A 15,004-nucleotide genomic window follows, 5' to 3' on the forward strand; every position below is an offset into this window, starting at 1 on the left:
GAACCAGAAAATTTATTGAGAAATAATTAGATTTTGCATTCTTAAAATAATAGACTTGACCATTTAAAATGGCAGATAAGCTTGATTTTTGTTTCACAAAAACTTACATTTATTATCCATAATAAAGTGACTTTATCTACAATTTTTTGTTTTCTTTGGTTTTAATTCTTTCAATCTAAATGAAAAGAAAGGAATGTTATGATTTACCCCGGTAAATTAGAAGCATCTTATTATCTGCTTGGTGGCACTAAAACACTAACTTTTAAATCAATCTATTTTTTAGCTCGTCTAAAATTGATAAACATTCTACATTTACACCTGCACCAGACCCTCCTAGCACTGCAGTGGACTGTGCAGAACATTATTAAACAAAGAAATTTATGCGAGACAATTTTTTTTAGAAAGATTTCACGACACAAAATTAAATGCGAGAATAATGGGAAAAAAGCCGCGTTTTAGTGTTATGAAGGAAAAGAAGTGCGTAGAGTTTCATTTTAATGATTTTAAATGGTTGATTTAAATATTAAAAAGACGATAAGTGATAGAAGTAATTTACATAATGATAATAGAAGGAAGATTAGATTACAGGAATGCAGAATCTTAAGAATTCCGTTCCCGCCCTTTAAAAGTGTACGTATGTTGTACACTGTACAGCGCTGGTGTATACGTAGGTCTGGTGGATTAATGACGTCACTGGAGTTTATTCAGTACATCCTGAACAAAACAAAACATTAAATAAAATCAAGGAGAATTGAGTACAAGGAGGGGGCAATAGGGTTTCAGTACACTTTGCTGTGACGCATTTGGACTGCTGGAGAACTAGTTTTTGCGTAACAACAATAATAAAGGCAGCCGATCTAATGTAAACAAACATGAGTTAGTATACGGTGAATCTTCATCTAACACCAATGTCTGTTTATCATTTGTGTTATTGTTTACAATCTTTATTATTGTTATTACGCAAAAACTAGTTCTCCAGCAGTCCAAATACTCATCATCATCATCATCATATCGTTTACCTTCAGATTTTGAATACCGAAGATTCCTGAAGATTTGCCATCCTGTCCAAGAATTGGATTCCTATTTATAAAATAAGGGTTTTAATAATTTTGAAATTGTGCAATGTCAGATCACTAAAGAGACTGTACAAGCGAAATCTAAACTGACCCTTCATGCTAAAAAAAGGGAATGCCCGATTTCAACGGTGCCCTTTAAACCTTAGACTGTTTAGTGAGTAAGGAGAGCTGTTTGTTCAAATATGTTGAAAACCACTGCTACGCGGTGTATGCTGTTTAGAGTTTAACCTCGTCACAGCTAGCGTTACTTGTGTAACTTGACATTACCGAATATTAAAAACTGTTTCCAAAAATTCAAATTCTAGAAAATGAATATTATTATTTTTAACTTAAAAACTACTTGAAAACTAAGTATTTTAACAATAAAAGCGTTTTAGTAGGTTAATGACGCAAAAATAAGTCTGACAACACGTATCAGTCGAAGGTTTTAGGGGTAACGTTATGAATCGAGTATTGCTATCTGTACGTGGAGGGTCACTTAAAGGGAGTGACCGGCTATGTAAGGTAGTTGAACTGAGTATGCAGTGCTGTGGAAAACTTCTTTCGGATTCATTTGAGACATAAAACACTTTAAAGATCTGTAAATCCTGAGTTTGAGCGCAAATTCGAAGTTCAAAACTCCTACTTTGGGGTGACTACGTTTTCAGAATTAGTTGTTTAAAATTATTAAATAACGACGACATAAAATGTAAAAAAAAACAACACTGCATACTCAGTTCAACTACCTTACATAGCCGATCACTCCCTTTAAAATTACACTTTCAGTTCCTTCAAACAAAATCAAGTTTTTTGTCTACTACTAAATCTTCAATAAAATTAATTAAATAATCTAATGCTAATTCCACAATCAGTAAAAATTAAGAAAATAATCTAGTGCTAATTCCACCATCAGAAACAAAATGAACTCTAGTGTACCTTATCTTCTGAATTTCTTATCGGCTAATTCATACCTGATTTATACCTAAAGAACAAATAAGAAAAGAAACAAAATTGGAAGAAATAAGAAAAGGGAAGATAAATATGCATAAGAGATGAAAAGGAAACGAAAAAGAAACAAAAAGAACAAAAAAGAAAAAAGGAAAAAGGAGCTAAAAGTAAGGAAAAGATTAATAGAATAATTCTCTAAAACCAAAATAAGATCTGTTTAAATCAAATTAAGCTGACGAGTTCCTGGAATACCAAATATCAACTATAATGAAACACTTTTACAACAACCAACAACCAACAACCACAAATGTTTTACCTTTTCAGAGTTTGAATTGGAGCTCGGAGTCTTCGGAGATCTGCCTCAGCATTCATAATTCCCTGATACAATTATAGAATATGTTTTGAAAAAATTTTAATTTGACATCAATTGGAAAGAGTTTTGATATTATATATTACATAAATCGAAAGATTGTTGAAGATGAGGGGGGGGATGATATAACGTTATTAAAATAATTTATTTATCTCTAATAAATCTTACTTAAATCTTACAAAGAAGAATCTTTGAATTGTTACTGATGAGAAAAAACGCAATGGCCAAATCAACTTATTTTTAGTCGAAAAAAAAATAATTTTTCTGAAAAAAACTTGAAAATAAGATAAAATAATTAAGATGTTGAGATGTTTTAGATAAACTGAAATGAAACCTTTCTGTATCAAGATAAAAAAATTAACAAAATTACTTCGACCCATACTGTTTAATGTTTAAGCTGAAGCAAAGCGTGTATATTTTTAAGATGATTTCGGGGGGAAAAAATAAAAAACGGAACTGAGCACCAGGGAGGTTTCTTTTTTCTATTCGATACTTTAAGCCGAAAAATCATTTAATTTCCATTAAAATTCATTTATTTTCACCAATTCAGCGTAAAAACCATAAAAAAACTTATATTTTTATTTAGTATATACCTTTTTGAAGAGCAAAAATTATTTTCTTAAGGGGGGAGTGATTTTTTAGGTAATAAAATATACACCCCTGTCCAAACTAATGATCACCACATGTTCTCTTGGACTGAAATTTGCAACCCNGCCCTTTTTTCAGTCTGATTTCCAGCACCCTGGGAGCTATTTCATCACCCTGGGAGCTATTCCAAAACCCAGAGCAGCCACCCCTCCTTCATTGAATTATCGTGTTATAAAATTCAGAATAAAAAATCCACCTTTTTAAGTGAGTTGTATTTATTAACGTCCCAACGGTGTTTGTCAGCCTTCTTATGGAAGCTCATCAGCCAGGTTCGTTTCGCTAAAATTTTACTTACTTAATTCTTGTCATCACAAACATTTGTATCCATGATCCATGATGCGTTTCCGGATCCTGGATCCGCACTGGAAAAAATGGATCCGGATCCATATCCAGGTCAGAAACATTTCTTTAAGAGTTTTTTTTAACAAAGCAGAATTTTATGCTAAGACTTGATGAACTATACAGAGATCAGGAAACTTTCATAATTGGTCTTTTTTCTTCAGTTCAGATTTCGGGTTTAAAAATAAGTTTTTTTTACTAAGTTTGAAACTGAAAAAAAACTTTTTTACTCTCAAACCCTAAATCTGAACTGATGATAAAAGAGAGATGATAAATGTTTCCTGATCTCTGAGTGGTTCATCAAGTTAAATAAAAATAAGCGAAAAAAAAAAGAAGAATAATTTGACAATTCTGCTTTCTTAAACAAAATCAGAAATCTTAAAATGAAAAGTCCATGGCCTTTGTTCCGGATCCATGTTTTCCATTGCGGTTCCAGGATCCGGATCCATGTTTTTCCAGTGCGGTTCCAGGATCCGGATCCATGTTTTTCCAGTGCGGTTCCAGGATCCGGATCCATGTTTTTCCAGTGCGGTTCCAGGATCCGGATCCATATTTACCAGTGCGGTTCCAGGATCCGGATCCATGTTTTCCAGTGCGGTTCCAGGATCCGGATCCATGTTTTCCAGTGCGGATCCAGGATCCGGATCCATGTTTTCCAGTGCGGTTCCAGGATCCGGATCCATGTTTTCCAGTTCGGTTCCAGAATCCGGATCCGCATAAAATTAAATGGATCCAAAGAAATGCTTTTAAAGTAGAATAATTATAATTATAATTTCAATAAGTTAATTTCATGAAAGATCAGTTAAGGCATCAAATACCTGAATTTAATGAAGTAATTCAAGAGAAAATAAAAATAATAAAAAACTGATGATGTCATAATGAGACGTCAGAAAAAAAGGACATACTAAAACACTAAGTGAAAATGTCTGTCAGGCTAACCCCACTCCCCCCAAAAAATATATACATATACTGATATACATACCGACATCGTTGTACAAGTACTCTTGCTTTGTGAGCACAAAGTAAGAGTAAGCAATGATGGCGGTTCCATAGGTCACAAAGTACGTAACAGGTTCCATTATATCCCAGCTGTACTCCCACCAGGTGAGGCGGGCCAGTACACCAAACTGTACGGACATCATACCTTAACATTATAAAATATATAATAAAGCTCTTCGCTCATGTATTTAATATTTGCATATATGTTAACTGTAGCTGGCAAAACGATTTTTTCAAAAATCATAATTTTTTAACCCTAAAAATTCGAAAAAAAATTCTACCACGATAAACGACGGACACTTCAGCTAGTAAAATATATAAGGAATAAGGAATGAGTGGATCAGGAAGATATATTTTGAGGAATTAAAATGATGATGAATAACTATCAGCAGTTTCTTTTCCCCAATCACGCATCTTTTTAACCCGATCCCCCCCGANCCCCCCATTCAGCGAATTTATTTTAAGAAACTACAATTTTCAAGAAATTATGTAATTTTAAGGTAGGGAGAGGTTTGGGGACTGGTGCAGATTCGGTTATTACCTAATCCAACCCATGTAAAGAAGCTAGTTCTTCTCTCTGCCCAATCTTGGAGTTCAAGCTTCTGATCTTCAAGAGGTTTCAGTTCATTCTTCATTGTCTCAAGATCCTTAAACATTCAGTTACACCTTTATAGAGGGGAAATCAGAAATAGTCAAGAACTCCCCCCTCCCCATTAATTTCTTCATTAATGCAGGACTTGGTCGGGGGTAACTTTTTTTATCGAATTTTACCCTAAAATTCTAATTTTGTTAAGCTCCTTGTACATAAAACCAAATTTGGTATGGGAAACTTCTTTTGAAAGGATACATGTGATATGGTTGAAGTTACACATTAATATTTTACCGACATGTGCCTACGCATGCGACATATAAAAAGCTCCTCTCTCAGCGAGTTGTATTATTAAGAACAGGGCAATACAATTTTATAACATTCAGAACAGCTCTAGAACTTAACAAGTCCTTACTAAAAAGTTTAAAATCATTCGTCCTTTATCACCTTGATAAGCTGAGCTTCCTTCTCCACGTGAAAGTCCTGTATGTTGAGAGCCTCGTACAGCTCGCTAATCAAAAACTTCACGTCTGAGATCTTCTTCAGCTCATCAGAGCTCAAGGTCGCTAGTTTAGGAGGTACAACACGATGAACAGTGTCGTTGATGTGTAGTTCAAACTCCTAAAATACAATTCATTTCCAAGTCGCCTTTTTTTAACAAAAGTTTCAATTAAAAACATCGCACACCTATCTTTTTATGTTGGTAAATATACAAAATTCGTAAATGTCGACACTTGTTTTTTCGACAGACCATAAACCCAGATATGAATATTTTTCAGAATCCAGTCTTTTTTCAAATTTTTTTTTGTACTGGATTAATATTATACCAAAGATATTGAGAATTTCGTACAGATTTAACAATGTTTTTAAATAAAAAATGTCGAAATCTAAACAAAATTATCATTTCATGAATCTAGCCCATCGTCATAGGCCACCATTTAAAAAAAGAGGATTTATATTTTTAATTTTCTTAATTTGGATTTTTAAGTCTCAATATACATGGTGACGATTAAAAAAAAGTTTTAATTTTTTCTTATTTAGGATTTCAAATCTCAGCGCTGCCAATTTAATTCACAATTTTAAAAAAAAATCATCTTTTAATCTGAAAGGATCACAATTGGCCCTCAAACCCCTTAAAGTTTAAATGTATTACATTATCTTATAAAAAGGGCATTTTATAATCTGAAACGTCTTTTCAAAAGGTACAAAATCTAGTCTCAAAGCCTTCAATATTACTGTTTAAATAAATTTGTATTTGTACATAAAATGTTTGCTTAAAAGAAGGTTTCTATGCGCCAAAAAAAAAGATTCTTATTACGAAGGTTCTCGTCTTTTTAGATTATTAGATTATTATATGTATACTTTAGAGGTTCGAACATCCGAACATCCATGGCTCGAAGATAGGAACCTTCTCTTCAGTTCAAGAATGTTTATAACAGTCAACAAAAATAATTGTGTCATCAATTAAAAAAGTTCTGTGTTTATTGTTTTGACAAGGATCAATTTATAGATCAATAGAATTGTAAAGCAGTAAGCATTTTTCTTAGGAATGGATGACGCACAATTAGTGTCCAATTGTTAACTGTCTTGTTTACAAACATTGGATCGATTTAGTTATAGTGTTCCAGATGCTTTACTCCAGTCACGTGGATTTAACGGTTCTGTCAATATTCCAGAAAGCTGTGGCTTTCGATCCCAATTTGACCCATTAAACATAATTTGTTAGCCTTTTTTATGAAATACCTTTTTGTTGGCATATGCATTTTGAATGAAAATGTATAACATAAACAAATCCGTAAAGTAAATGATTATTGAATCAAAGACCAAAACACGTTTTATTTAAAATAGAAACAGAATGCTACTCACTCTGGTTAGTCCGGTGTGCAGTAGTTCCTTTAAGTCTGTATCAATCCAGATACAACAAGCTCTGTATTCTTTAGCCTGTATCATTCAGATACAACTCGCTCTAGAACTCAATGTTCTACAATAATACCTTAGTCTGTATCAATCCAGATACAACACGCTCTGTATTCTAAGCATGTATCGTTCAAATACAACTCGCTCTAGAACTCTATGAAATGAGAAATAATACGTGTCTTAACGTAATAAAGCAAAGGTTCATGTCCAACTAATCTATATTTTGGGTTTTATACTTGAACATAGTTAGGGTACAGATAATGTTATAATTTATTACAAACATAGATTTATATACAAGATATGTACTTGTTTATTACAAAAGTATGAAATTACGTGGCAATGTCAGTTACAAAAAAATGTCAAATTTCTTTGAACATGAAGTTTTAAAAACCAGGAAAAAAAGATGTTTTGACATAGACGACACTTATCACACTATTTTTTACTCACCCTGTATATACTATGTAAGTTGTATAATTACGTTTCTGTAAATTTCATTAAGAATATAATTTTCTTTTTCAAGGTGGTAAAAATTACATACCTTGGTATTTTTTCCATGCAAATACTTATAATTTGACATCCATATCATTTTCACTTTCCATAAAGAAATTTCTTAGATAAGACATTTCATAGATGAAGACATTTCATAGATAAAGACATTTCATAGATAAAGACATTTCATAGATAAAGACATTTAATAGATAGAACATTTCATAGATAAGACATTTCATAGACAGAGAAGATTTTCGAAAGAGGAGGAGATTTTATGAAATGTAGGCCATGTCTTCCTTCTACCGCGTCAAAGAAACAGTTGTAAAGTTGCAGTTTTCCAATTTTGTTTTGCGGAAAAATGTAAATACAGTGCTCCCCATATACATTGATACAACGAAACAATTTAAAAAAGCATTACATATGAAAAGTGCTTATTCCATTTTTTAAGAACTTTAAATTCAACTTTTCATCTGTGAATAAAAGTTTTTCACTAATAATGCTTTTGTTGAATGAAAATGCTCGAATCGAGTGAATTGTTTAAAATCCGTATCTAAGAAAAATCGAAGAAAACTTAATTACGTAAGTAAAAAATCTCCTTTGTCTGTGAAATGTCTTATCTAAGGAATGTCCTATCTATGAAATGTCCTTTCTATGAAATGCCTTTCTATGAAATGCCTTTCTTAAATTTTGCCTTGTGTGTTCTTAGTTATAAGTTTTCATAATGTGCATTTACTAATTAAATAATTTGGCAAAGATAGAAGCAAGTGTGCAGCTGGAGGATATACCACTCAACCAGGAATTTAAGAAAATAAAATTCTGTTACAGATGTCCCTGAAGTCTAATTCTATACCATTTCGATGGTCTGTTTTATGTAGATTGCATATAGCGCGCTTCACCAACCAGAGTAAGAAGCATTCGGTTTCTTCTATTTGATATAATACGTGTTTTGGTCTATAATTCAACAACCTTTTACCTTACGGATTTGTTTATTCTATACTTTTTTATTCAAAATACATATGCCGACAATAAACTATATACAAAAAAGGTTAAAAAATCATGTTTTATGGATCAAATTCTAATCGAAAGTCAAAACTTTCTGAATTATTGACAGAACCGTTAAATCCACGTGGCTTGGAAACCTATCTTTTTTTAATTAAAAAAAACCTTTGCCATAATTTAGTAACTCATTTAACTTAGAATTTTAATCAAGATAAGAACATTCCCATGGTTATCCCAAATTCCCCAATCAAAATAGGAGGCAAATTGGTCCAGGGGTTCCTGAGTAACGATCGGTCATCCAAACAGACAAACAGAGATCTTACTTTATGTATTGTATATCTGTAAAATGTCCCTAGAAGGGCCCGTGGTGTACCGTCCCGGTTACTTTATGTATTGTATATCTGTAAAATGTCCCTAGAAGGGACCGTGGTGTACCGTCCCGGTTTGTCTTATACAGTCTGTATTGTGTACTATTTGCTCTTACTGATTAAAAGTCGGCCGGGTACTTGTAATGAACCGAAGTTTACAGTGATAGATTAATACTAGAATTCTATATTCTATATTTTTTATTTATTATTACGGTTTGTTAAACTTCAGCGTTAATGATATTCAAAAAGGGACAGACTGTATAGAGTATAGATTATAATGAATCACGAAACCTCTTTGCTCATTCAGTTTATAATTTATAATTTAAAGATAGAAAAAAAAACAAGAATCTAAAATATGTACTGAATAATGTAATCTCTGTTAATATTAACCCTTCGACGATTGCACGGGGGGGGGGGGGTTTTCCACCCCCCCCCCCCCCCCAAAAGGGGGGGGGGGGCGATTTATGATTTGGGGAAACAAATGAAAAATTTGACATCAAATTAATTCATTGTTTCCTTATATAATTCATTTCTTCTCCACAATTCAGCAAATAAAATACCCCCAAAAAAATGTTTTCAAAGGGAAAGGGGGGAATGATTTTTTTCCAAAAATATACACTCCTAAATTCCCTAAATAAACCTTCTGTGGGGTCATGTGAGAAGCCACAACAAATTCGGGCCCGATAGATTGAGAAGTATTGTCGACGAAATGTTAAAATGTCACTTTATGTACTTAGATATAATGTATTAAGATAAAATAATTTCAGAAATATGATCAAGAAACGACCCAGAAGTTGTATTTAGTTAATTTATTCCAAACAACTAAGCATAAAGTTTAATATGACCAAGACCGATAATCTTAAGGGAGAGGGGTATTTCGTATTAAAACGCTGATTCCAGATAAATGTTTTAATCGCGATTAAAGGCGAAAAAAGGATAGCAAGCTCGGTTTGAAAATTCCCCAATTACGAGAAAGGGGATTTTAAAAGATAGGGATCTAAGATTTTTATCAACATTGTGAATAACCTGATCAAATAATCTCTGAATTGAAGTTTTAGCCGCAATTCTGATCCCGTCGGAGTTCTTGATGAAGATCGTGTCGATCCCTCGATCCTCGAATTTCAACATCTCGATAAAATCCCCGACATTGTTCAAAACTTAACAAAAAAGAATTATGCTTAAAAAATAAATTTCACCTCCTAATAAATTATTCTTAAAATTTTTGAATAAATGTTAAAAACCCAGCTTCCTTAAACGTTAAAAAATTACATATTTAATTNAAAACACATAAAACACATGAAATACCTGGTTTCAGTGAGAAAACACACTTCTCGTTACGAGAGGGTAGAGGAACAATTATCTACGAAAATTATCTATATAAATTATCAGTGCTTAGGATCCGGATCCGTTGGGTCCGAAACATTTTTGCTTTCTGGATCCGGATCCGCTAAAATATGCGGATCGGATTCAAGGGACAAAATATCAATTAAAAACTGCAAAAAAAAGTTATTCCTAAAACTCCAATCTGAACTGTTAAAACTAGAGATTATTAAAAAGTTTTAGCAGCACAAATCAGCGAAAAAAGAAGAAAATTAATTTGAAAATTTTTCCTTTTGATAAAAATCAGAAAATCGTATTGAAATTTTATGACCTGGATCCGGATCCAATTTTGTTCCAGTGCGGATCAAGGATCCGGATCAAAATTGAATGAATTCTAAGCACTGTAATTTTTCAGTTGTTAAACTTACACCGTTGATGCAATTCAATACAAGGGAGCTCTGTGAGGAACAGGCTTAGGAACGAAGCTAGGGAGCCGAGAACTGCAGTCCAATTTTTTAAAAAGTTTTGTTGTTGTTGTAACCATTATAGCGTATATGGAATGGAAGAAAGTTTTTCTTTTTCACCAACTAAATGGGGTGAGGTTCAGGACCAAAGAAGTTTACAACAACTGTCTCATGCATGGATCCGCATATTACATCGAACCTACTCGGTTATGATATAACCCTGGCTGATTTGAGTGTTTGCAATTTTTGTCATTCAACATAGTGTTCTCCGACAACGACTGTAATTTAATATGATCGGTCGGAATGCGGGATGCCAGCAAGATGTTCATTGCTGGATTGTAATTTTAGTTGCAATTTTGGAGCGAGGTTTTGAACAGACACCCTCAGTACCGTACATAGTGACGCTACTCGTCTCATTTCTTAAGTTTCATAACTTTAAATAAACCAACCTGAGGGAGACCGTCCACAATGCTGACATCTATCTGTGTTGATAGAGCATCTGTATCAGCTGTTGCAGCAGCTGTGTTAGCTGTTGCAGTGCTAAATCTGACAGCAGAAGAGCAGTTCAGATTCCCAGGAAGTAGGTATCCCGGAACCTAAAAAAAAAAATACTCTCGTCACGATTCCTGATAAGATCAAGTTTTGACTTACTGCTTTTGTAATGGATATTAAAAAAAAGTTTGGAGGCTTTCGCGTTAAGTCTAGGTCCCAGAAGAAGAAAAATACAATTTCCTCATTATTAGTTTACCCATACAATTTCTCTCCACAACACCAAAAAACATTTAATGTTTAATCCCATCCCTTCATTAACACACAGGAAAATATACTAACCGTAGTATAAGAAAGAGAAGAAGAGGACTGAAGGTTGGGAAGATGAAAGGTGAGTTGGAGGTTGGGAAGATGAAAGGTGGGTTGGAGGTTGGGAAGATGGAAGGTGGGTTGGAGGATGGGAAGTTGATAACGCGAATTTGACAGATTAAAGAGAAGCCTGTTCCGCAACATCCTAATTAAATAAAGTTCGTTATCTTTAAATTAAAAACAATAAAGTCGCAATGAAAAGAAACAGCCTAAGGTAATTTCCTGTAGACCGATTTATGGACAAAAATTTAAACTTAGTTTGAATTAATTTCTGGGTCGAGATCTACGGCTAGCTCAAGTTGTGGGATCGGGCGCTGCGGCCACATGTCAAAACTATATCCGTGTGATGCATACAAGATACATGTACAAAATTTATGAGAGAGGGAGTTAAGCCATGCTTCCAAAAAGCGTACGGTGGGAAATTACCTGGAGCCCAGCCGCTAGCTGAAAATACATTAGAGGAAGAAAGACAATAATGACTTTATATTTAGCGTGACTATCAAAGAAAAAATGGCAAGTGCTTAGTTTTATTTCAGTAAAAAAGAATAAGGCTCATAATTGAATGCACAAGCTAACATGAAATAATTTCCTAGAGAACGATTTTTGGACCCCCCCCCCCTCCTATCAATTTTGTACATAGTTCTCATATGTAAGACAATGAAATACCTGGTTTCAGTGAGAAAACACACTTCTCGTTACGAGAGGGTAGAGGAACAATTATCTACGAAAATTATCTATATAAATTATCAGTGCTTAGGATCCGGATCCGTTGGGTCCGAAACATTTTTGCTTTCTGGATCCGGATCCGCTAAAATATGCGGATCGGATTCAAGGGACAAAATATCAATTAAAAACTGCAAAAAAAAGTTATTCCTAAAACTCCAATCTGAACTGTTAAAACTAGAGATTATTAAAAAGTTTTAGCAGCACAAATCAGCGAAAAAAGAAGAAAATTAATTTGAAAATTTTTCCTTTTGATAAAAATCAGAAAATCGTATTGAAATTTTATGACCTGGATCCGGATCCAATTTTGTTCCAGTGCGGATCAAGGATCCGGATCAAAATTGAATGAATTCTAAGCACTGTAATTTTTCAGTTGTTAAACTTACACCGTTGATGCAATTCAATACAAGGGAGCTCTGTGAGGAACAGGCTTAGGAACGAAGCTAGGGAGCCGAGAACTGCAGTCCAATTTTTTAAAAAGTTTTGTTGTTGTTGTAACCATTATAGCGTATATGGAANGAGGGGGGGGCTGGGGGGGGCCGCGGGGGGTCCAAAAATCGTTCACTAGGACAGACCCCCTACCTGTTATACACGGACGATCTCCGGTTAAAATCAACAAATCAATTCATCTGAAATTAAATTTAGTTGATTTCATTTTCATGAAGTTTTCACATTTCACAAAAATCATCTTGAAAGGCAAGATAATAAACTTGATAAATCTTCCTAACTGAATTATACCGGCAGCCTGCCTGTAGTATTAGGCGCAGCGCAGCATGGATTTATTTACAAACTACTATGCACATGTTGAAACAGCTGATTTCTAAACTCAAGCAAAACTGAAAATTTTAATGTGCGCGTGCGCAAACAAATACTTTCGGAGATACGCATGCGCAGAATAGAAATGCAGAGGCTGTTCCTTCCATGAACTTACATGATTACATTGGTCGACAACTTGACGTCTCCTATATTAGTCGTCAAGTGTTGTGTACGGAGAAATTATCTATCTATCCGATAAGAATTTAGCATGAGACATCAAGCGGCCAAGATTTCGTCCCTCAAAGTATGTGAACTACAAGACCACTATATATCCACAGGAGACGTCAAGTTGTCGACCAATGTAGTTCATGGAAGAAACAGCCTCTGCGCTATTTTCGGGTTTGTATCGATTGCATTATCTTGGATAATGGATTGCACATAATGATAGTAATAAAAAGGGTGTCCCACGAAACATGCTAGTAGCAAAACTATTCGATCTTATTTGAATTGCCTTAGGTTACCCAGGTTCTAGTTACTCAAAGTTATTCCCGCCGTTTACCCGCGTTTGGTCTAAAATTAAGATTTTAGCAGTGCCTGTGTTGCCCCTGGGATTAATTAAAAAAAAACACATAATATGTTAACCTTTAAACATATAAATACACTGTATAAAATAGATACCATGCGTTAACTCAAACTTTACGAAAGCGTTTGGAAAAAACAATTATTTTGTTTTAAATTACGAACAGAATCTTAGGAATGTAAAAATGTGTAAGAATAATCTACCATTCTGTTCAAAATTGCATACAATCTCACCTATAAGAATACATAACAAGAGCGCGTGAAACGTCGTCTTTAAATGTATTCAAACATTTATGACAATTGTAATGCTTCATCATTGGTCTGCAAAAAAGAAAGCTGCTGATCGATTTTCGCAGCTTCAAAGGGTTAAATACAATTTGTGAAATATATACAAATATCATTGTAGAGGAGTCAAGTTTTTTGTAGTGCTGCTAACTGTGTATAATTAAGGGGTCTGTGGACAGGGGCGGATACAGGGGGGTGGCAGGACCATTGCGCCCCCCTGACGGATTCAGAGGGGGGCACCCCCCCTAGAGATTTCATAATGGCTTCTCAAAGAAAACCTAGTGCAAAACAGGAAAAATATCTATTAAAAAAAATTTGGTTCCGATATAAATCTAGCACCTCCTCACTTAAATACTGTGTCCGCCTCTGGCTGTAGACATAATTTCAAGTGACACTCCATGGACAGAGTGTTATTCCCAATTCACTACTGTACCAGTCAATGCTATGTCTGATCAAATGTGAATTAGATTTCCATGTTACTCTTGTTTCTTTTCGTAACGTTATCTATTAAACTTTTGATCATATTATGGCTTTATGGGAACTGTTATGAATAGGGCATACCCTTTTTTTAATGGAGAAACACTTTAACTTACGGGGACAGTCCCTTTAAATAAATGATTCAGAGAATGAGTTCTTTGATGAATTCTATTGGAAAAACTTTACAAGTTCCCATTCTCAGGTTTGTTACATTATCAAACCTAAATAACTTTGACAATTTTGAAACTAATTTTTTTAACTTTAATAATTTATTTTTGGATAAGGGTTGTGAGCACAAGCTCATGCATACAAATAAAAACGAAATATCAATAAATCTATTTCCAGTTTGTTATCAAAGTCTTTCTATTATTTTGTTCTGCTCAAGATTAATTAAAAGTTTTGTGTTGCGCCATTGTCTTAAAAACTTGACTATGGGTAACCCTGTAAACCATAGTGAACACTTATTTTACTCAGGCTGATCTTGCTTCCTTTTTTTCCTTAGCTATTTGGTTTGGTTAATAATATGATATGTAATTGCATGAAGCGTTGATTGCCAATGACTTGTAGAAAGCTGGATTTTCAAACATAATTGAGTTATGTTCGTTTGTCCTTTTCTCAGTCAGTCATAAAAAGTAAAAGAATGAAATAAGGAAAATTTTTTTTTCCTTTTAAGAATTGATTTTGTTTCTTTTGTCTTTTCTCTTCCATCTAACCTTTCCTATCTTTTTTGTTCTCTGTGTTCGCTGGCTCCGGAAAAAATCTCTCTCAAATTCTCCTACTTAACTTTCCTTACTTACTAGTGCTATCCTTTCTGCACTTTA

General features: G+C 33.9%; 1 protein-coding gene across 2 annotated transcripts; it reads right to left on the reverse strand.

The window, feature by feature from the left end:
• Positions 1 to 207: 207 nt before the first annotated feature.
• On the reverse strand, positions 208 to 12,717 carry LOC111713278 (calcium uniporter protein, mitochondrial). 2 transcript variants are annotated; one of them, XR_002767657.1, is made up of 13 exons: positions 12,669 to 12,717; positions 11,337 to 11,508; positions 10,955 to 11,101; positions 10,027 to 10,081; positions 9,748 to 9,878; positions 5,396 to 5,569; positions 4,901 to 5,006; positions 4,343 to 4,504; positions 3,218 to 3,300; positions 2,320 to 2,381; positions 1,992 to 2,037; positions 1,020 to 1,080; positions 683 to 714 (listed from the first exon to the last, which is right to left on the reverse strand). XR_002767657.1 is itself a non-coding variant. In XM_023488112.1 (12 exons), the coding sequence occupies exons 2-12, from the start codon at positions 11,505 to 11,507 to the stop codon at positions 691 to 693; spliced, it is 1,176 nt and encodes a 391-aa protein (XP_023343880.1). In that variant the 5' UTR covers position 11,508; positions 12,669 to 12,717; the 3' UTR covers positions 208 to 690. The 2 variants fall into 2 exon arrangements, 1 of the variants encoding a protein (XP_023343880.1); XM_023488112.1 differs by lacking the exon at positions 1,992 to 2,037 and having other exon boundaries at positions 208 to 714.
• Positions 12,718 to 15,004: the final 2,287 nt, after the last annotated feature.

Source organism: Eurytemora carolleeae, unplaced genomic scaffold, assembly GCF_000591075.1.
Source record: "Eurytemora carolleeae unplaced genomic scaffold, Eaff_2.0 scaffold1390, whole genome shotgun sequence".
Classification (NCBI taxonomy): Eukaryota; Metazoa; Arthropoda; class Copepoda; order Calanoida; family Temoridae; genus Eurytemora; species Eurytemora carolleeae.